The 24137-nt window shown below is 33.0% G+C and overlaps 1 protein-coding gene across 6 annotated transcripts in view; it reads right to left on the reverse strand.

Moving 5' to 3' along the window:
• Positions 1 to 24137, reverse strand: part of CSMD3 (CUB and Sushi multiple domains 3) — a 1251170-nt gene that overhangs the window by 322725 nt on the left and 904308 nt on the right. For all 6 annotated transcript variants that reach the window (XM_017498748.2, XM_017498749.2, XM_037727955.1 and 3 more), the window contains 3 exons: positions 18243 to 18434; positions 14120 to 14246; positions 12164 to 12366 (listed from right to left, as the gene is read on the reverse strand). In XM_017498748.2, the coding sequence (XP_017354237.1) occupies positions 12164 to 12366; positions 14120 to 14246; positions 18243 to 18434 (522 nt within the window). The remainder of the gene's footprint in view (positions 1 to 12163; positions 12367 to 14119; positions 14247 to 18242; positions 18435 to 24137) is intronic.

The raw sequence follows: 24137 nt of genomic DNA on the forward strand, positions 1-24137 counted from the left end.
CGGAGTTTCACTCTTGTTACCCAGGCTGGAGTGCAATGGCGCGACCTCGGCTCACCGCAACCTCCGCCTCCTGGGCTCAGGCAATTCTCCTGCCTCAACCTCTTGAGTAGCTGGGATTACAGGCACGCACCACCATGCCCAGCTAATTTTTTGTATTTTTAGTAGAGACGGGGTTTCACCATGCCAACAGAAAACCATCTGAAGCTAAATCATGAAAACTATCTGAAACCAAACCATCTGAAAAAAATCATAAAATAAATTTCATTTACAATAGCTGCAAAATATATAAAATACCTAGAAATAAATTTAACTAAAGAAGTGAAATATCTCTACAATGAAATTTATAAAACACTGATTAAAAAGAAAAAAAGACAAGACACAAGAAAACTGTAAAGACATTTAATGTTCATGGATAGGAAGAATTAATATTCTTATAAGGTCCATACTACTGAAAGTTATTTACAGATTCAAAGTAATTGTTTCCAAAGCACCAATGGCATTTTCTTGTTCCCTGGCCATCTTGGCAGCTGCTCTTGAGTAGGGCCTGTCCTGCACCTAAGGCAGGAAGATGGGGGTCACAAAGAAGATGAAAATATCACTGGAGTCAATTAACTCTAGATTCCAACCCATTATGAATAGTGGAAAGTATAGACCAGCATCCTGGAAGAACATAGATGCAAAGAGCCTCAACTAAATACTAGCAAATTGAACACAACAACTTAAAAAGGTGCTAGGGTGCAAGTCAACTCTGAAGACGATCAGACAAGGCAAAGCAAAATTCATCATCCTTTCTAGAAACTTCCCGAAGAAATCAAAATTAGAGTACTAAGTATTGTTGGCCAAAACTGGCATCCATCACTGCAGTAGCAATAATGCTGAGTTGGGTAGAGCATGTGGAATATCCTATACGCAATGCACACTGGCTTTCATTAATCCTGGTGACTCTGATATCATTAGAAGCATGGAAGAACAGGCTGGTAAAAAAGTAATCAATGCAAAAATTTTATTTGACAAAACTTGCCAAAGTTTAATTTTTTAAAAAAGCACCAACACCACTCTTCACAGAAAAGTTTTTTAATTACAAAGTTCCTGTGAAATCACAAAGGACCCTGAAAAACCAAAGCAATTGGGAGCAAAAAGAGCAAAGCTGACAGCATCAAGAAGCTACTTGACTTTAAAATATACTACAAAGCTATAGAAATCAAAACAGTGTGATACTGGCATAAAAATAGACACATTGACCAATTGAACAGGAAAAATAACTTGGAAATAAATCCACACATTTATAGTCAACTCATTTTTAACAGATACACTGAGAAAGAACTTCAATAAATGGTGCTGAGGAAATTGGATATCCAAATGTAGAAAAATAAAACTAGACCCCGATCTCTCACCATATACAAAACTAAAATCAAAATAGAGTAAGACTTAAAGGTAAGTCCTGAATTTATGAAATGACTAGAAGAAAATATTAGGAAATACTTCAGGACATTAGTTCTGGCGTTTCTTTTTTTCTTTTTCTTTTTTCTTTTTTTTTTTTTTTGCAGAAGACCTCAAAATATAGACAACACAAGCAAAAGTAAACAAATGCAATTATATCAAGCTAAACAGCTTCTGTAGAGCAAAGTAAGCGATCAACAGAATGAAGAGATAACCTACTGAATGGGAGAAAATATTTGCTAACTGTCCAACTCAAAAGGGATTAAAAACCAGAATATATAAGGAACTAAAAAAACTCAGTAGCAGAAAAATACAAACCAAACCAAAACAAAAAACCCCACAAATAATCCAACTAATAATTGAGCAAATGCTTTGAACAGCCATTTTTCAAAATAAAACATAAAAATGGTCACCAGGTAAATGAAAAATGTTTAACATCACTAATCATCAGGGAAATGAAAACCAAAACCACAATGAGATATTATCTCACACCAGTTAAAATGGCTATCAGAAAGACAGAAAATAACATGCTGAGAAAGATGCCAAAAAAAAGTGGGGGGGGATGTTCATGCACTGTTGATGTGAATGTTAATTAATGCAACAACTATATAAAATAATATGGAGTTTCCCTCAAAAGCTAAAAATACAACTATCATATGTGCCACCATTCCCACTGCTGGGTATTTAACCAAAAGAAAGAAAAACAGTATATCAAAAAGATAGGTGCATGTCCATGTTTACTGCAGCCCTATTCACAATAACCAAAATATTCAACCAACAATCATTTGATGAATTAATAAAGCAAATATTATATATATATATATATATATATATCATATGCGTGTGTGTATATACACACACACACACACACACACACACACACACGGAATGTTAGTCAGGCATGGGGAGGATGCGGGGAACATGAAACCCTGTCTCTTACAGCAACATAGGTGGAACTAGAGGACATTATGTGAAGTGATATAAGCCAGCCACAGAAAGACAAATATTGCATGTTTTCACTTATATATGGGAGCTAACAAAACATTGATCTCATGGAAGTAGTCAGTCAAATGGTGGTTACCAGATAGTGGGAATAGTAGCATTCCATTGGGATGAAGAGGGTACAAAAATACAGTTATATAGAAGACACAAGTTCTAGTGTTCAATAGCACAGTAGAGTGATTATAGTAAGAATTTATCATATATTTCAAAATAGCCAGAAGAGAATATTTCAAATGTGCAACACAAATAAATGATGTTTGAGATAATGTATATTCCAATTAATATTATTTGATCATTACATGTAGTATGCATATTTTAAAATATCTCCTGTATTTCATAAATATGTACAACTATTACATATCAGTAAAAATAAAAATAAAAATAAAAATAAAAATAAATCTCAAGATAAATGAAACAAAAACACAATATGCCAGAATTTGTGGGATACAGAAAAATCAGAACTATGAAAGAAGTTCATAGCAATAAACACCTACATAAAAAGGAAAGAAATATCTCAAATAACCTAACTTTATACTTCAAAGAACAAGAAGGAGAGCATAGAAGCTCACAGCAGAAGGAAGAAAATAACCAAGATTAAAGAAAATATAAAAACAAAATCGAAAATAGAAAAACAATTAGAAACATAAAACTAGAGTTGGTTTATTGAAAATCTCAACACAATTGAGATTCCTTTAGCTATTCTAATAAAAACAAGATAAGACTAAAACAAATAAAATCAGGCAAGAAAGAATAATGCTACAGAAATAAAAAGAAACATAAGAGACCACATTGAACAATTATATAACAAACTGGATAACTTAGAAAAAAAGTGGGTAAATTTTATATAAATACACAGTCTACCAAGATGAAATCCTGATAAATAGAAAGTCTGAACCGACTTATTACTAACATGGACATTAAGGCAGTGTTTTAAAATCTCCCAATAAAGAAAAGCCCATGACCAGACGACTTCACTGGTGAATTCTACCAAACATTTAAATAAGAATTAATTCCTATCCTTTCAAACTCTCCCCCATCACTGCCAACAATTGAAACAAAACAAAACAAACAACAAAAGAACCATTTCCAAACTCATTTTGTAAAGGCAATATTCCCTGATACCAAAGCCAGAAAAATCTACCACGAGAAAGGAAAACTAGAGATCAATATTTCTGATGAATACATATGGAAAACTCCATAACAAAATACTAGCAAACTAAATCCAATAACACATTAAAATGTTAAAAAGGATCACACACAATGTTCAAGTAGGATTTATTCATGAGACAGAAGGATAGTTTAACATACAAAAATCAATTATTGTGATACACCACTTTAACAGAAAAATGGATTAAAATGACATGCAGATGCAGAAAAAGAATTTGACAAAATTAAACACTCCTTAATGTTAAAAAAGTTTCTCAATACACAGGAATAGAAGAAAAGTGTTTCAACATAATTAAGGCCATATATCAAAAGCCCACAGCTAACATCATATTGTCTAGGAAAAAAAAAACCTGAGGACTTTGCCTCCAAGATCAGGAATAAGGTAAAAATTCTCACTACCCACTCCTATTCAGCATAATAGTGGAAGTCCTGGCCAGAGAAGTTAAGGCAAGAAAAAGAAACAACTGTTTCTTGTTTCAGTTTTCCAAACTGAAAAGAAAGAGGTAAAACAGTATCTGCTGGCAGATGACATAATCTTATATATAGAAAACCCTAGACTTTATGGAAAAAACTGTTGGAACTAATGAATTCAATAAAGTTTCAGGATATAAAATCAACATACAAAAAAATCAATTGTTTTTCTATACATTAACAATGAACTATCTAAAAAGGATACTCAGGCAACAATCTAATTTAAAATAATCTCACAAAAAATAAAATAGGAATAGTTTAAGGAGCTGACAGGCTTGTAAACAAAAAATTATAAAATGTTAATGAAAGAAATTAAAGACATAAAAAAATGGGAAAACATCATCTGTTCATAGATTGTTTAAATGCCTATACGACACAAAGTGATCAACAGGTTCAATGCAATCACTATCAAAATTTGAGGGGCATTTTAGGAATACACAAAGGGGAGAGGATCGTCTCTTTGATAAATGGCATTTAGAAAATTGGGTATCCACAAGCAAATGAATGAAATTAGACTCTTACCTTACAGCATACACAAAAATCAACTCAAAATGGACTAAAACTTGAATGCCAGACATGAAACTGTAAAACTTTCAGAAGAAAAAAATAAAGAGAAGAAAGCTTTATAATATTAGTATTCACAATGATTTCATGGACATGACACCAATGACAGGTGATGAAAGCTAAAATAAACAAGCAGGAATACATCCAACTTAAAAACTTCTGTACAACAACAACAACAAGAAAAACAATCAACAGGGTGAAATGGCAACCTATGGAATGGGAGAAAATATTTTCCAGCCATACATCTAATAATAGGTCAATATCCAAAATACACATGGAACCTCTATACCTCAACAGCAAATGACTGATAAAAAACAGTCAAAGGTCTTGAATAGGCATTTCTATAAAAAAAAGTTATACAATGGACAACAGGTATATGAAGAAAGGGTTAACATCACCAAGCATCAAGGAAATGCAAATTAAAGTCAAAATAATATATTATCCTCATACCTATCAGGAGGGTTATTATTTATTTATTTTTTTTTTTTTTTTTTGAGACGGAGTTTCGCTCTTGTTACCCAGGCTGGAGTGCAATGGCGCGATCTCGGCTCACCGCAACCTCCGCCTCCTGGGTTCAGGCAATTCTCCTGCCTCAACCTCCTGAGTAGCTGTGATTACAGGCACGCGCCACCATGCCCAGCTAATGTTTTGTATTTTTTTTAGTAGAGACGGGGTTTCACCATGTTGACCAGGATGGTCTCGATCTCTTGACCTCGTGATCCACCCGCCTCGGCCTCCCAAAGTGCTGGGATTACAGGCTTGAGCCACCGTATTATTTTTTTTTTAAGTGTTGGCAAGAATATGGAGAAATGGGAACTCTTTCATATTATTGGTGGTGATGCAAAACGTTACAGTCCCTATGGAAAATAGTATGAAAGCTGCTCAAAAAGTTAAAAAAGGAAGTACTTTATAATCCAACAATCCCATTTCTGGATATTTATCCTAAAGAATTGAAATAAGGATCTCGAGAAAGTATTAGTACTCCTAAGTTCATTGCAACATTATTCACTATAGCCAAGATGTTGGAAACAACTTAATTGTCTATAGAAAGATTAAGAAAACATGGCATAGACACCCAATGGAATATTATTTGTTTTTAAAAGAAGGATTTTGCAATCAGCAACATGAGTGAACCTTGAGGACATTACGCTAAATAAAATAAGCCAGTCACAGAAACACAAATACTGCATGATTTCACTTATATGAGGTATGTAAAATAATTAAATTAATAGAATCAGAGAATGAAATTGTTTTTACCATAGGCTTAGGGGGAGATGGGATATGAGAATTACTAATTAACTGGCATAATGTTTCAGTTTAGCAACGTAAATAAGTTTTAAAGACCTGCTATACAAACTTGTACCTAAGCCAAAATAATGTACTCTGCACCTAAAAATTTGCTTAAAAATTAGATCTCGTGTTAATTGTTCTTACCACAATAAAAGAAATTGAAATAAAAATAATGTGGCTGTTGAAGATAGGTACTTAAAAATAATTAACACATATTTAATATATTAAGTACTTTAAAATGGTAAAGATGTATTTAATGCATTATCATGGCTTCAAGTAACCATTTAATTATCATTCGTATTTTAGCATATATTAATAAAACTGCCCTATTCACTATTCTATAAAATGTTAACATGATACACAAAATAATAGTATTTCAATTAATTAAATGTCTTACTAATTTCTGTATACATAGCTAAATTAACAATCAGCACGTCAATTCCCTTCTTAAAAAAGTATTATCACTTATTTAAATAAGTATTATTGAAATGGATCATTTAAAAAAAAATGTTTCTGGAAGTATGAAATTCTTGGATTTACAAATAGTAATTTAAAAACTGCTCTGGATTATTTTCTGCTATCTTTTTGGTTTTGTTTCAACTTTCACAAACATAAGTTTTTTTAGAATCCTTGCTGATCTCTGCTTGTGTGTTTCTTGACAGCCCCTTCAGTAGAACTGACTTTCCTTTTGGACATCTTGGTGTATATCAGCTTTCTTAAGAAACGAATATTCAGTACAGACTTTTTCGTTAAACATTTACTTTTTAAAATCTCATTGCGGCCATAAAGGTCTATTTCAAGAGAATAAAAATATTTTTATGATAAAGTAATTCGTTTCAAATTTACACAATAAAATAAATAGCATATATATACTTGTGCCAGGAGTATTCAGGCTCTATTTTATAGGTCTGTAGATCAACTGCTCGGTCTCTATTTCTACACATATTTCAAGAACACGTATTTCCCATATTTCCCACTAATCCTGCCAATTTAGGTATCTTCCAAACCACAATACATGCTGTAGCATAACTGGCTGTTATACAGATTATCTGCCAGGACAACAATGTCAAAATGCTCCTCTCACCACCATCTAGGATCAGAATGGGTGATGTGTTCATATCTAAGAATGTTTCATTTTATCTACAAGCGTCCTACATGCTATCTGTGAAAGGTAAATGTTAATTACCTGGCATCTGGAAAAAGTTGAGAAATAGAAGTTATTATGCAAAATAATACAAGTTATTATGGCAAAACTGCAATTACTTTTGCACCAACCTAATGGTATTTGTATTTCAGATGTAACCATGCATTATAGTTACTAAGCACTGCAAACTTATGTCACAAAGTAGGGATCTAATAAATACACTGGCTTATTTTAATGAACTACTAATAGTGATACTTTGCTAAAAAGGGAGAATACAGGCCAAATGTTAAACTAGTCATAATGCCAGGACAACAGGCGTAAATGAGGACTGTGCTGAGCAAACCAGGAAGGGGCAGTACATATTTGGAAATAAGTAATTCTGTCTAGTAGTTCATTGTTATTACAAGTAGAATTTGACCTAGGCCCTGGAAAATGACTAAATATGTATAAATTTTGAACATAAGCATAAATGTTTCAGGAATATGGAGGATAGTTTGCAAAGCAGCAGAAATGTACAAGAATATTGTGCTTTCATGACAATTTAATTAGACCTCTGGATGTATGTAAATGAATAGTGAGGAGTGAATTTAGCAGGGGCATATTGTGGAGGCTTTAAATGTCATGCCAAAGTTTTGAGTTTAGATCTTCGTGGCCATTAAATAATTTTCAACAGAGAAGTGATGCCCAATTTTGTATTTCAGAAAGATCAGCCAGATAGAAATGTGGAGAAAACTCTGGCTGGAGGGATAAAGAAATGAGTGGCTAGTCGACTGTAAGAGCAGTGCAGGGACCAATAATAAGGATGAGAACAAAGGCAGAGGCACCACACAGTCGGTTAAAGCTGGAGAACTTCAACCTCTCATGGCTAAGGGATCTATTTTCTTGAGATTTTTCAACAATTTTAGCTATAGGCCTTAGCATTTTGTGTTACCCAGCAGGGGAAGATTCTTAACAGAGAGGTCAAAGAGTGAAGAGCATAGAAAATGCTCTGTCAAAATCGACTATTCTTTGGACAAATGACAGCGTGATACCCAATGATATCCTCCCTGGGGAACTAAAGTAGAATGTGACAGGCAGATTAAAATTTAAGCAGTGTATATAGAAGCTGACTGCAGAGAAATGAGGACAGCACATAGGACAGCATGAAGTGGCAATGTTAGACTTAAGTAGCTCTGATTAAGCAAAAGTGCCTTCAGACAGTAATATCAAGAGATAAAGCAACAGACTCTACAAAGAATGAGTGGTTCGTGAAATAAAAGTCATAAGGCTGCTGATGGTGGCTTGGTGATTATAAAGTTGGTCTGTGACCTACATTTCTGTTAAATTAACTTTGCACTGTTTGGTGAAATATATATCACCTGTTGCATTCATTGGTGAAGACTGTTCTACTATTGCCTGATTCATTATTTTTTAATTCATTATTTTGATTTTCAATGAACAGCTATTTGCTCAAAAGAAGAATGGAAATTAAATTGTAGTACAGTAATGGGGGAAAGAGGACTCAAATAAAATTTGACTATTAAAATGACAGTACTTCCTGATTATGTATGATCATTCTGGTTTGTGGCTGTTGCTGAGCTACATTTTTATTAGTGCTTGCTTTTAGTCTCAGAAATACCTTAAGTTTGGATAGTAAATTACAGTATTACCCTGTACAAAGTATTTTTGTTCTATATTCATTTCAAGGGATGAAGATACTCATGATATTCATATATTTGGGGGAGCAAAGGCACTATCATTTAAATACCATTAACAACAACCTGGTCAACATAGTGAGACCTCATCGCTACAGAAAAATTAAAAATTTGTGAATTGTGGTGGTGCACACCTGTAGTCCTAGCTACTTGAGAGGCTGAGGTGGGAAGATCGATTGAGCTCAGGAGGTTGAGGTTGCAGTGATCTGTGATTGTGCCACTGCACTGCACCCTGGGTGACAGAGCAAGACCTTGTCTCAAATGAAAACAAAAACAAAAAACAACAGCCAAAAAAAAAATTATAGAACAATGAATTGCTAAACTGTTTATAGTGATCTTTATTTTGGGAAAAAGAAATACCACTATTGAAAGGAGCATGAACTAGAATAGTAAGAAAATATTTTCCTGAAAAGGGATCTTGGCACATAGTATGGAAGAATGAGTAGAATTTAAACACGAGGGAGCAGAAGTAACACTAAAGAGAAAAGAAGGTTCGGTGATGGAAAGCCACACCAGCAGCAGCAGCAGCAGAGAGAGTGTAATTAAAAGTTGCTTGAGTTAAAGAAAAGACACATTTGAGAATTAATTGGTGATAAATATGTTTAATATCTTGTTATTAATAGACTCTCCTAGACTGAATGAGTGAATGAATTAATGAATGAACATATGAATAAATGGGTAGGATGAAATAGATTTATCTAGGGAAGAAAAATTTATGTAAGACACTAAAGTGGCAAAAATAAACCCCCAAGCCAAGTTTGACCCACAGTAGTGGTTTAGTGGCCTACAGTCCATTTATATTTTCTTTATTACTACTTATATACTTTAGAAACCAGATGACTTTAGATCTAATTTCTTATTTTAAATTCCGATTTAAAATTATCCTGTCTTCCTACAGGGCAAAATGCCTAGAGCAAGAGAGGACATTTGTCCCTTTCAAATGGGCATGTATATCCTCCAGCTTTCCTTCATGTCTTTTCACTGTTTCACTCATATATCACCTGCTTTTTCAGATTGGGGCCTTTGATGTGGTCCGTGGGATTATAATCAGGGAGCCAAACAAATTAAAATGTAGAACTTCATTACAACTAATAATATACAACTGAAAGCTTTCTATTCCCTCTGGCATATTAATGCATGTATCTAGGATAATAATACTGTAATAATAATAATAACTGCTAAGCACTTACTATGTACAAAGCATGACATTAATCTCCTTTCAGACATATGAGTTTGAGTTACCACTCCAGGCATCTGGTAGTTGTATGATTTTGGACAAAGTAACTGACTTTCTGAACATTAATCTATTTCTTTGGGCAATGAGAATGATAACCATATCTTATATGGCTTTTGTGAAAATTAAATGAGATTATATTTATAAAGCATTTAAGTTGGTTCTTGGCACCCACCAAAACTTCATTCATGAAAAGAATATTTTCCCATTTGAAATCGGGAACAGTTGAAAAGCTGTGTAAACACATGTTTCAGAAAAGATCTTTAACCAAGAGGCTAATTTTCATTCACAATGTAGTAACTATCCATGTAACTTTATTTCAATAGGTTGGATTTAAGGTTCAGATCAGTAGTACAAATTCCTACTCATCTTAAAAAAATCTTACGAAGGTAGAGTTATTAAAGTTCTAGTATGACACATATTGTTTCTATAACTTTAGTATGATTTACAAATAAAAATATACTGCTAATTTCACAGATTATCTACAATAAAAATTCTCAGAAATGCATACAAAATACCATGTTTACACTTAATCAGATAAACTATGCATTCATAAACACTGAGCCTGAAACATCTTTTCATATTACTGTATGCAGATGTTTAATCACAATAAAAATTTAAGTGGAAAACAGTATGTATTACTAATCTAAAGCAAAAGTAAGAATTGTCGGTTGCTAAACTACCAATAGAAATAACTAAAATTAATCAGCTCTTTAACAAATTTTTCCCACTTCAAAAAGAAAAAAGAAATAAACAGTAGAGAGTAGAATATGCAAATATGAAGAATATTTCATTGGTAAATATTTTATAATTGGGATTCATTTATATTTACTTTTTAAATGATTATTTTCTTAGTTTATTCCCTTATTCTCAAAATATATGTTTAAAGTGCAAATTTAGAAACATCGACTTCTCAGTTTAAACTCCCTTTCACATGAGGTTAGGCCATATAGTACAAAGCAGTTCATTTGTGTATGTCAAATAACTGTGTTCCATAAACAAAGTTGGCCAAGACAATTGTTTGACTGTATTATCTGTCTACCTAAAATGGTATATTTTGTTGGCACTGATAAAAGTTCTTCATGCTTTTAAAATTATTTGTATTATTTATTTTCAAGCCATTTCAATGTTACATTTGTTTATGTAAAAAGAATAGTTCATTAAGTACTAGCTATCTACTCAATACAAAATACTGTACACACATAATTCTGTTACACTTAACTATTTATGAGATGAGTTACATTTAATAACTTATTTATTCCTATGCCAATTAGAAAACCCAGTATCGAGTCACTAGTTAAGGTGCCCAAAATTGGCAGTTAGTAAGGAGCCAGAATTTGAATTTTGGCACATTTGAAGAGTACTGGTTTTCACTCTTATAGTTGATCTTACAAACATTGATACATTTCCGTTAATAGGACTTTTTAAGACTATACAGATAGAAAATTTATTAGGTAATTTTCTCAAAGAGATAATGTGCATTGACAAGTAAATATAGCATTTAAAAATTTTCCATTTTCATTTATCGTATCCAACAGCTAAACATTTATTTTACAGAACAACATATATTTAGCCACTTAGCAGCACCATGAGAAGAAGAAAAAAATTATCAAGACAAGAAGACTGGTAATTACTTACAAGGAATGCTATTTCATTGTCATATTATTGTTACAGAAAATCTTTAATTAAAAAATGGTCTGAAATATTTTGTTAAATATATCTGTGAATATATAATTAAGATATTTAAAGAATAAAAAATAGTAAAAAATGTAGGATTGTATTCTTTGTAATAGCAAGTATTCATTTCCTTCCTCATCTGCAAAACTCCACATTTTAAAACACCTATTTTTACAGTATTTCCAGATTATAAGCTTCTGTGATGTAATTTTTTAGCTGAGTAATTTTAACACCAAATTTACTTTAAGAATAAATGGTTTTACAAGTGGAGAGAAGTCCCCACAATTAGTATTCAAAGTTAATTGTATTACCTTTTCCTATATATAGTTTACCTTCACTGCAGAGAAATAGTAAGACCAAAAGCATGAATATTTAAAATCATCAAAATTTTAAAATTAAAACTTTGAACAGCAATGTTAACATGACTATTTACATCATCTTTCTATTTTGCATTGAATAATTAAAAAAAAAAAAACTTACTTGAAAACTGAATTGCAAACCCAGACTTGCTAATATAAAAATCCGTGTCAAACTGGATGGTTACTATGTTGAGGGTGCTATGAATTCCTTCAGGAATAAGAGATCCACTAATTTCCTTTAAAAGCATCTCATTTTCTGGTGGACCATCCCAAACTCGGAGTATATCATGTGAGGCTTCCGTATCAAAAGCAAGAAACTGCAAGCTGTGGGAGAACCATATTTCTTCAATTATTTTAAAGAATGATTCAGTTTTAAATAAAAAATAAATATGCAATGTGGCTTTTACTAGATATTTCTTTTTTGCTATGTGATAAAAATGAATTATATAAACAGCATATATGCTAAATATGTTTTTCTTGAGCAGCATAATTTGTTTCTTTAGAATATTATTAAATACACTATTGTATCACCTTTGCAAATTATAAAAACTTCAGGCATACGTTTTTTCCCGTGTTCATGAATTTAGCTGGGGCAAACGTAGGGGACATTTATAGACAATCTTCTATATATTAGGCACTATACAAAATGCATTACATATATTTTATTTTTTTAATTGTTACAATGACCCAATAAAGTAGAAATAATTTTTATCTCAATTTTACAAATGTGGCAAATGGAGTTTACATAAATGAAATAATTGCCCAAAGAGTGGCATAGTCACAAATTAAACTCAAATTATCTGACTCTACAGTATACATTTTTACCACTGCTTTATATTAAATCTATTCTGTTTTAAGTTCAATCTAGACAAAAGTAGCATCAGATGCTTTTTGTGCTTGATGCAAAATTTAGAAATCTAATTATATCAACATGCTCAACTCTACAAACTACACACTTATGTTTGATACATGAATTGTTACAGCTTTAAATTTGGGTTGCAATTTAATATCAAACAATGTTTACTTTTTAGAAATCCCCAAATTCTGTTGATATTACTACTTTCAACTTTAATAATTCTGATATTTATATAAAACAATGCATGACTTAGACTAAAGAAAAATAAACTGGGGATGACACAGTGTAGCCTATTTTGAGTTTGCACATTGCCTTGCAAAAGTAATGTACCAACTCATCCTGCATCCATCGATGCATAGGAGTATACCACCAAGAAGCATAGGAGTATACCACCAAGAAGTCTGAAATTCCGTTTTGTATAAATGGAATTTATATTACTACTTTATACAGTAGTAATTCTTAAGTTTTGAAGTTATTGTTTATTATTGAATACACACTAAGTAGCTCAGATGTCAAGGATGATTATAGTCAAAGCTGCATAGTAAAGCTGGGAATGAGAGTCTGTGATAGCTTTGGAAGTCAGATTGGTGTTGATTTAAGAGATCATGATTCTGTACTTTTCTAAGGGGTAGTATAACTGTGAAGAACTCTGCAGGAAAGAGAAATGTAACATGATTAAAGGGGCAGAGAGCAGGTGCTTCAAAAATGTGTTTAGGGACAAGGACAACAGGAAATGGTATTCAGTCCCCTGCTAATTTTATTTCCTCTAATTGTTAGTGAGGATGCACTAGGATAATAATCTGCACAACTCTGTATATTAATCAAAATGGGCCATTTAGTGGCTCACACCTGTAAACCCAGGGCTTTGGGAGCCGGGAGAATTGTTTGAGCCCAACAATTTGAGACCAGTTTGGGCAACATAGTGAGACCTCTTTTCTACAAAACATTTAAAAATTAGCCTAGCCTGGTGGCATGTGCTTGTAGTCCCACCTACTGAGGAGGCTGAGGTGGGAAGATCATTTGAGCCCTGGAGGAACAGGCTGCAGTGAGCCGAGACTGCGCCACTGCCTTACAGTCTGGGTGACAGGATAAGACTCTGCCTCAAGAAAAAAACAAAAATGAAAACAAAACACTGAAATAAATGGATATTAATTTTATATAGAGAGGTTGGTTAGATACTTCAGATTCCCTAGTAATGTTGAGAATGTGAAATTCATTTACCTGACAATATTTCCAGGATCTACCTCAATCATCCACATGCAACGCAGATTATTGTCATATGGAAAAGGATAGCCAGGAGACAGGATTCTTCCTGATGATTCTCCTTTAAAACGACCTCCGCATTCAGCTGATAAAAAAATAATAAAAATTTTAGCCACAATTTAATGCCAATATTTTCCAAAAAATCTACAAATTTCTCATGGATATACATTTTTTTTTTTTTTTGCATTAACAAGAAGCCTGATTTCCTTGCCTCTTTAAAGTATACGTTTGTATAAACTTTTAAAGTATTAATTGAAACAAGAGTATATAATGCAATCAAATAGTAGAGTCTCAAGTTAAATCACAGAAAAGACAATAAAACAGAAACATACTTAAAGAATTATAAAAAGACACACTCAAAACCTCTGAGTTAGGATTCCAAACACTTTAAGATATGTTGTTAAATAATGATAATTTTAAAAGGGAAACAGATGGCAAGTTGCTCACTGCTAGCGAATTGCAGCCTGAATAATTCATCATCTTACTACCCCACCTCTGAGAAAAACTAATCTTTACTACAGTCCCTCAGGCCTTCTAAATTTCATTGTCCTTTTATTCCACCTTTAAATCATTTTGAACCCTTTCCCTTTTATTCTCCCAGAAGTCAAAGTGGCATTTTTTTCAATACCTCAGTAAAATCTAGTTGAGTTTTGCTTTAATGTGGTCTCTAATCTTTATAAAAATTATCAAACTAAGAATCTAAGTATTGTCATGCAATATAATTAAAATTTTATATTTTAGCAGATTCCTTCTCCATGTTAATGCTATTTAATACTATTATAATAACTGGAGTGATTTTATTTCAGTGAACAATCTAGAAAGAAGTCTCCCTGCTGGAATAGAGAGAAAGTAAGTGTTTTAGTTAGCATATCGCTCTACCTCTCTGAATCCTAGAAGCATGGAAAACACCGTGGAACGCCTTAATGCATTTGAGTTTTTTGTGATAGTTCTTGTTATCAGGCACTTGTGCATGAGAACCCTCTACCTATGGCCTTGCCAGTTCTATTTGTCAGAGTTTTTAACACAAGTGACTCCATTTTGATTCTGACAACTTTGCTATTATCTTAGATTCGATAACTGGATCAAACTTTTTATTTCTGATATTATTATTATTAGACCAAAGAAGGCCAAAGCAGGAAAGTTTCAGCATTTGGAAGAGACCTGATAACACAAGAATCTAATGCCTCAAATTTGTAGGCTGCATGTATGTAAATTTGCTTCAAAAATTTTAGATACTATTTTACATCACTCTGTGATGGATAGTTTTATGTGTCAACTTGGCTGGGCCATTAGTGTCAGTTATTTAATTAAAAGCTTATCTAGGTATAAAAATAACATCTACACTCAGTTGACTTATAGGCCTTATTCAATAAATTTGAAGACCTGAAGAGCACAACTAAATTTCCAGGGGAAAAACAAAGAAATTCTTTCTCAAAACTTTAGCAATTCCTGCCTCAGTTTCCAAGCTATTAACTTGCCCTATGGATTTTGGACTTACCAGCCCCTACCATTGCATGATTCAGTTTCTTAAATAAGTCTCTGTAGATAGATAGATGGATAGGATGGGGGGAGAGAGACACAGAGACAGAGACAGAGAGAAAGAGAAAGAGAGATATCCTATTGGTGTTGTTTCTCTGAAGAACCCTGACTGATACACCCATGGAGGGCTAAGGGAATATTATTTTTTATTGCAACACTAATCTAATTTATAATGACACACTTGGGAGATTTTTAAATTAAAATAGTATTAGTATTTAAGATGTCATCACCATTTATGGTTTTTCATTTTTTTAACAAAAATCCTGTTGGATGATCTGCAAACATAAATATATTAATTCATTTTTCATCACTTATTTATGATGTATCACTATTTTGGGCATATGTTTAATTTGAGAACAGAGTTGATACTTTATAGATTAATTTTTAGTCAATTCGAGTATTTTGCAGTACATTGAGTCTTGAACTTAAATATAGCTGTTTCCCCTCTTATTTCTTTGTTATAAAATATTACCTGGTATTTTGACCTCAAAGGAGCCAGTATCATATGCTGTAGCACTGGAGTTCAAATATAGTATTTAAAGCAGAGATGCAGGTTAAATCCTCACCAGCTATGATGCCTCAAAAATTAATTTTTGTTTGATCAATGAATAAGCTTCAGAAACATAATTACCTATAAATAATCTAAATAATTAAGAAAAGTTTTCTTATTTGACTAAGGTAATAATAGATATTTAAGGTTATTGAGCACAGGATATTATAATCATCATAGGCCAAGTGTTAAAGCTATTAACTATTGCCAGTAGAGAACACCATCTAAAACAGAATTTCATCTTCTGTTATCATCAAATTATTCAGTATCACTCACCATGTGTCCAACTCTTTATAGTTGCTAAGTTTATTTGATCATCTGTCATTAGAATTTTAATAAAAATGATTCTCCTACCCATGAAATCTTGTGCATATCAAGTCAATACATTTTGATTTGGAATATTTGTAGATATAAAATGCATTGATTTGTTGCAAACATAATTAAAACCTTCTTATCTCAGGCTAAATGCCCTTCCATTTGTTTAAAATCTTTCCAAAAAGTAGAGAATATCTTCCTCTTGGTTCAACACACATAAAAATATATATGATTTTAATGTATTTGTGGTTTTAATTTTAAAAACAGCATGGCAAGTAAATATTTATGTTTATAGTATTGTGCTATTAAACACTTGATGCTTTTCTGAACACATTTCATAATCACATCAGAGAGAATTAATCAGTGATACATTTTTCTCATAACCAATGCCAGTGGGCTGATTATTGATCATATTCCAGAATCTCAAGCTTTTGACAATTTGATTTGATTATTATTTTAGGTATTACCGTCACAATCTTTCCAAAATTCAGAAAAGAAAGAACTGTGATTGCATTTTAGTTAGATAAAAAATGTTTGTTTTCTGCATAAATCAATGTTTTAATAAACCAAGAGAGGTCTCATATCATCGAAATCACTATGCAATTAATTTCAAGGCCTATAATAACTAGAATTTCATATTTTCTATTTGTATTCTAGCAAGCTTTGTGGCAATTCCTATGTTGACTATATCAAAAAACAGTAGAAATATTCCGCTTTTTTTCAAAAGGTCTCAAAAGGTAAGTCAAATTGTAAACATTAAATATGTACAGTTTTTTTGTATATCAATTATATGTCAATACAGCTGCTAAAAATAAAAGATCTGAGTCAATTTTATACAAATAGACCTGACACAGAATGGATTTCTGCCTCTATAAATGCCATAAAAAACAGAAAGGCTGAAGAATCACAGCTATCTGTTCCCTGCTGGAAAGTTAGCGTTTTGCTACAAAGTTGTTTTCCCTTGTTATCCTAGTATTCTAATCTGACACCTACTTGGTCTTTGGAGAAGAAATGGAAGATTAAAAAAAAAAAGGTCTCTATCAATACTTCTCAATATTGTCTATCTACCTTCCCACCCCCACCTACCCACCTATGCATTAACTAATCTACAAGACAGTAAGAATAGAATGGTACCCAAGCTATTCAAAGAAGACAGAAAATGATCATTCTCTAGCTTCATGAAGGCAATATAACTTATGACACTGACTCTCATATTCCTTTTCATATTGCAATTGGTCATTATTCTGTACGTGCATGAGAAAAGATTATAGGTTACTGTTTTTTTCTAATCCACCTTGATCCCACAATAGGTAATAATTTTGTAAATGAAAAAAAAAAAATCTGGCCAATGCAATTCAATAAACGTGTATGATTAAAAATCTTAATATTTTAGCAACAAGTTCAATTTAAGTCAAGGTATCAGAAATAAAATGACTTCAAAGAGACCATATTATCCCCTGCAAACTATAAGATGATGGGGGGAATGATGGATAAACTTATGAAAAGGACTTTTTCATTTTCCATTAATTTTCTTTTGACAAATTCAAGCTATGATTTCATTAGTGTTTTGATATGAAGTGTTAGTTGTATGAGGACAGAGAGAATTGCTTGAGAATGCAAAGAATTTGATAACATTTTCACAGAAATAATCAATGAAAATCTACAAGAGTATCCTACCAATACAGGAAGGCAGAGGATAGTCCCACGCCCTTCTCTCCCCTGTCATGCACTTGAGAAGGCTACTTCCATGGAGAGTGTAGCCTGGATTGCATCCATAAATGATAGTGCTACCAGCAAAGTGGCCTTGGTCACTGATCTTATATCCAAATTGTGGAATGCCAGGATCTTCACAGTGTGAAAGTTCAAAACCTGGGAGAAAAATATAAATTGATTAAAGGCAAAATTTAGGAGGAAGATTTAAATCTATACCAATAGTTCCTTTCCTTTATTATTTTTGATAAGATTACATATTTATTCCTAGTCATATTACCCTTACCATATTTAATTTTCATAGCATACAACAACCATAGAGACTTTTTTTCCTGAAAATTAAAATTTGTTGTATTTTTGAAATTTATCAATGATACTCCATGGTCTATATATTATGGCTTGTGGTATTAAGCTTCCTGTCTGCTTCAAGTGATTTAGAGTTAATATTAGATTCTGAGTGATACCGTGATGTAATAAGAAATGTATATTTGTTCTTTGTCCCTGATTCCTGGCACAGACCTCCTAAAGCTCCTGGAATTTCTTGATTGATAAAGGTGAGTGGACAATTTTTATTATTTATCATAAGCCATCCATACCTGAGTTTCTATAATGAAGTGCTTCCTGGAGGATGAGGGTGCTGATCTCCAGAGAAACCAACCATATGATTAGAGGGTTGAGTTGAAACTTTCAGCACCATCCCCATGGCCAGGCCATATATATACACCTCCATGCAGGTGGGAGGGTCTGAAGGTTGAGTCAATTACTGAGGATCAATGGTTTTACCAATTATGCCTATGTAATGAAATCTCCATAGCAATCTTAGAGGGGTTCTGAGAGTTTTCAGATTTATGACCACCTCCCCATGCTAGATGGCTGATACACCCCAAACCCTAACTCCATGGAGACAGAAGTTCCTTCACTTGGGGCCGTTCTGGACCTCAGCTATGTACCTCTTCATTTGGTAGCTCTTCATTTGTATCCTTGATAATAAACTAACAAAATTAAGTAAATGTTTCCCTGAGTTCTGTGAGCATTCTAGCAAATTATAGAACTCAAGGAGGGAGTTATGGGAACCCCCAATTTATAGCTGGTCAGTCAGAAATACAAGGGGCCCAGATTTTCAGTTGGCTTCTGAAGTGTGGGCACTCTTGTCGGATTGATCCTTTAAACTGTGGGGTCTACACCGCAAGTAGTGTTAGAATTGAACTGAATCATTGGACAAGTTGGTTTCAAGTGTTGGCGCTTAGAACAGTATACCCCATATTTTGCCACTTTGGCATGCTGAGTGCTTTGAATGAAAAGATATTAGAAGGCCTCAGAAGCAAGGTCTGTCTGACCTTCTTCTGTCCTCCTGCCCCTTACTCCTTTCTGTCCCCCAAAGCTAGTCATACAAGCCAGAATTATTCTTCCCCAAGTTGCATCATAGAAACTAGAAAACATCTCCAGCAAAGCAAGCCACAGAACCTAGAAAGGTCACTCTTCCTTCTCCCTTGAAGACCCTCATTCCATAGGGCCCATACCCTGGAAAGGAAAGCTACATAAAAAGTTCAAGAAGAATTTGAACGAACAGGCCTTGCAGTGTTTACCCCTCTCAATCTCTTACTGATAGATTATATCTCTTATGTAATTGTCCATTCTTCACTGAACCTAGAGTGAAAACAGACGGTTTTTACTAGGTCTTTATTTCTGAAGGCTCCCATGTCACATAAAACTGTGATTCAATAAATTTTGTATGCTTTTCTCTTGTTAACTTATCTTTTGTTATAGGAGTATTAGCATGACACATATGATGGGTAAGGAAAGGATTCACATCTTTCTATCCCTATACCAGGGAGTTGGGTAATTGATTAGTGTGAGGAAGGAACATATGTATCTGGTGTCAGAAGGGTTGTGAGCAGAGAATTGGGTTTTCCTTTACTGATCAATGTAACTATTAAGATCATATCATCAAAAATTTAAAATTCAGACAAAATACGTAAAATAATAACTAGCCAAGTGACAAATATGTCCATTGCAAGTAAAACCAGGCTGCTTTAGTTGTATAACCTTAGAAGAAAGTGAATAGTCCCATTTTTAAAATATACTTTATTGAGCTAATATAAATATAGTAATCAGCTTGATGAACTCTAATTTTTATATTCTACTTTCTCCATAAAAAGCACAGTTTTCAGAAATTCTCACAAGAAAAAAACAGAGGCTTCCCACATATTGTCATTCTGAGATGCAGAGATAATATTTTTGTGTTTCTACAGGGTTGGTGCTTTCTGAATGAATTTGCTGAAAATTGAGATCCTGGGCTAAGAGAATACTTGAGAAGTTAATTTATAACTCTATGAGTAGTCAGAAAACTCCAGAGGAATTTGCCTAACTGTGCAAAATATTTACGTTTACATTTCAATGAAGAATGAGACCCAGAAATTTATACACATCTCTAGGTATAAAAGCTGGAGACATGGGAGATTAATATGTCCCGTAGATGGATATATTTACATTCCAAAAGGTTAGAGTAAGAACACATGATCCTTCCCATCCCATCTCCAAGGAGCATAAGTTTTTTTCCCACCTTCCAGGATAGAAGAGGGAGAAAGCTGCCTTAAACAAAATATGACATTTTCTTTTCTTCCTTTGTCTATGAAATCACTGGACACTTCTGTAGAAGATTTTTTTCATTAGGTATTCATCATGCTGCTACAGGACCAAGGACTGGGTGAAAGAAGAGCTGACACAGTAATCATCATCATCATTATTATATTACTTAATAAGAATCTATCTTCATCCTGAATACCTCATTTGCATGTTCAGAGTAAAATTAATAAAGGTGAATGCTGAAAACCCCAACAGTCATTGCACAACACAATTAAGCTTCTGAAGGAACTAGAAAAGGACACTTCAAAAGTTAAACCAAACCTGATATGAACAAATCAAAATCTAATCTACACTAGCAATATAGTTCTTATGTTTTTAATATTTTGCAGGATGTAGGATAGGCCGGGTGCAGTGGCTCACACCTGTAATCCCAGCACTTTGGGAGGCAGAGGTGGGTGGATCATGAGGTCAGGAATTTGAGACCAGCCTGGCCAACATAGTGAAAACCTGTCTCCACTAAAAATACAAAAAATTAGCTGGGCATGTTGGCGGGTGCCTGTAATCCCAGCTACTTGGGAGGCTGAGGCAGGAGAATCACTTGAACCCAGGAGGCGGAGGCTGCAGTAAGCCAAGATAGTGCCACTGCACTTCAGCCCAGATGACAGTGCAAGACTCCATCTCAAAAATAAAAAAGTAGGATAAATTATGTAATAAATACACCAAGGACAACTAGGTGAAAAGTTATGTCAGTTATAGCTTCTGAGAATAGAAAAACTTTAAGAATATTCTAAATAGTTTTATGAATGAGGAAAATCACTTAAGACAAAAATGTTGGAGAAAAAACTTTTACTTGTGTCCTAAATCATATGGTGATTAAAAAGAGGTCTGCATCACTTTTCTAGGCATGGATTCTTGACCAAAATAATCTAGATTTGAATTAGAAGGCAAAAAACTGTGTATTAGCTCACTTGTGTCAAATCACTAATTAGCATCATTGACTAACTAGATTGTCACAACATACATAATGTCACAAGGACTTGTATAATTCTAAGTTTATTCTATTATTCCTGTGAGTCAGAGAAACATCTCTCAGAAAATATTAGGAGTCTTTCTTAGTTCCTATTGGGGGTCTTAGTCACTTCCCCTTCTGTTAAACCATAGAATTATTTGTACTTTTCAATTCACTTCCAATCATTTGTTTCTTTTCCTTGTTTTCCTATAGCTGAAATTCTTTCCTTTTTTTCCCTCCTTCATTCTCACAGTACGTGTCTAGCACAAATCCTGGCGTAGGTTAGATGTTCAGTAATGTTCAATAATGTTCATGATTGAAGGTGGATTCTTAGACACAATTATTTCTAGGACACAATTGAAAAATGAACTAAAGTAATACTGATAAGAAATTGAAATTTGAGGGACAATTTTTAAAACAAGTTTCAAGAATTTTCTCTTTTTCTCATAACAGCCCCATCTGGGTGAATATGCAAACAGCTTCATTAAGTTAGCAGTCATTAACTCAAATCATGACATATATAATGAAGCGTAAAGAGGCCAGTCAAGAAGGCCAGTCTCTCAAACACAGAACAGCAGAAGTAGTAACTTTAAAATTTCAGGACATTACTTTGCATGGATCTGCATATTTAATACTAGATTTAAAATGTCTTTGCTCAAAAATTACAAGTTTGCATTTCTTCTAGCAGGCATAATATTCAGTTAATCATTCAAGATTTTACCATTTATCATTTTTCAGAATAAAAATGGAAATCAAGTTGTTTTTGAGGCTTATTACCAAATTCATCCTTCCTTAATTTGAGTTTTCTGTAAATGTGGTTGGCAATTGCTGGTGATGAGGTAAAATGGATATATTCATTGTAAATTGAGATAATTTATAATATTTTGCATTGTAGCTGAAAATGCACATGGACAATAGTATATAAGCTACAAAGCACAACATAATTTAGTCCAAATTGGTGGAATTATTGTTGCTTATTCATAAATATGCAAAAATATCTTATCTTCATGGAAATGTTCAGCTGCTACTAGTCTTTTCATTGAAAAGCTTGAATACTTGAAATTCACAATTAAAGATTTGTATGAAAAATCATATATGCTATAAATATTCACCACCTCTTGTGAAATTTGATGCTTTCATGAAATGAAAATTTCTAGAACACAAATTAACTGATAATCTCCATTACCTAGATCTTTCTGATTTTTTGAATACCTTAAACTGAGATCTCATTCCTTTCCTGCCACCATGTAGCATATTTCTCCAAAGATATCTAATTTATTTGTAAGTTATGATTTGAAATCTACAAAAAAATAGAAAGAATAACAAGTTCATCAACTAGCTCTATCACATTCTAGTTTTGTATCATATTTGTTTCAAAATCATATGAATGTTAATTTAGATTAAAATTCAGATTATCATTAATATTAGTTCATTTATCTTCACATTAATATTATTATTACAAAACAAGTTAAAGGTTATTTTGCATTCCTCCCCAATCTCTTTTTGATTTTTCCCTACTGAGAGCTAGCAAATGTTCTGATTCAGTTTATTATTCGTATACATATATTTTTATTAAATATCTATATATCTATGAACAATATATAGTATTTTGCAAGTATTTATACATTTTATAAATAATATAGTTATTTTAAAAATTTTGTGGCTTTATTGTCCCATATTGTGTTTTATCTGTATAATTATATACACATGCATGTGTGTGCATGGGTGTGTGTGTGCACACACACAGCCACGCACACACACACATACATTTTATTCATTTTAACTACTCTGTGGTATTCCATTGGTGACATATTCCCAAACTAATTTATTTTGCGGCAGTTATATTGTTTCCAATTTTTTACTGCTATGAAAATGCTGTAATTCTATGTCTCCTTTTGCACATGTACAAGTGTTTTTATAGGGCCTGCACCAGTGAAAGACCTAAAGTTCATCTTGCCCTCAAGATTCAACCAAAATCTTCTAATCTGTTACTGTCTTGGCTTATTAAAAGATAAAGTAAAATTCTGATCTAGCCATAATTTCTCTCAATTTGTTCATGAATATGTGTTTACACAGGGTAATGTCATATCATATTAGCAAAACACTACCAATAATAAAAATAATTTACATCATTTAAAAATAAAAGTGGCATCTGAAAATTCACTTTTTAAATGTAATAAAATATCTTTTATGTAACTTAACAAGACTTCTTTGGCCAGGCATGGTGGCTTACGCCTGTAATCCCACACTTTGGGAGGCCGAGGTGG

This window comes from Cebus imitator, unplaced genomic scaffold, assembly GCF_001604975.1.
Source record: "Cebus imitator isolate Cc_AM_T3 unplaced genomic scaffold, Cebus_imitator-1.0 Scaffold250, whole genome shotgun sequence".
Taxonomy (NCBI): Eukaryota; Metazoa; Chordata; class Mammalia; order Primates; family Cebidae; genus Cebus; species Cebus imitator.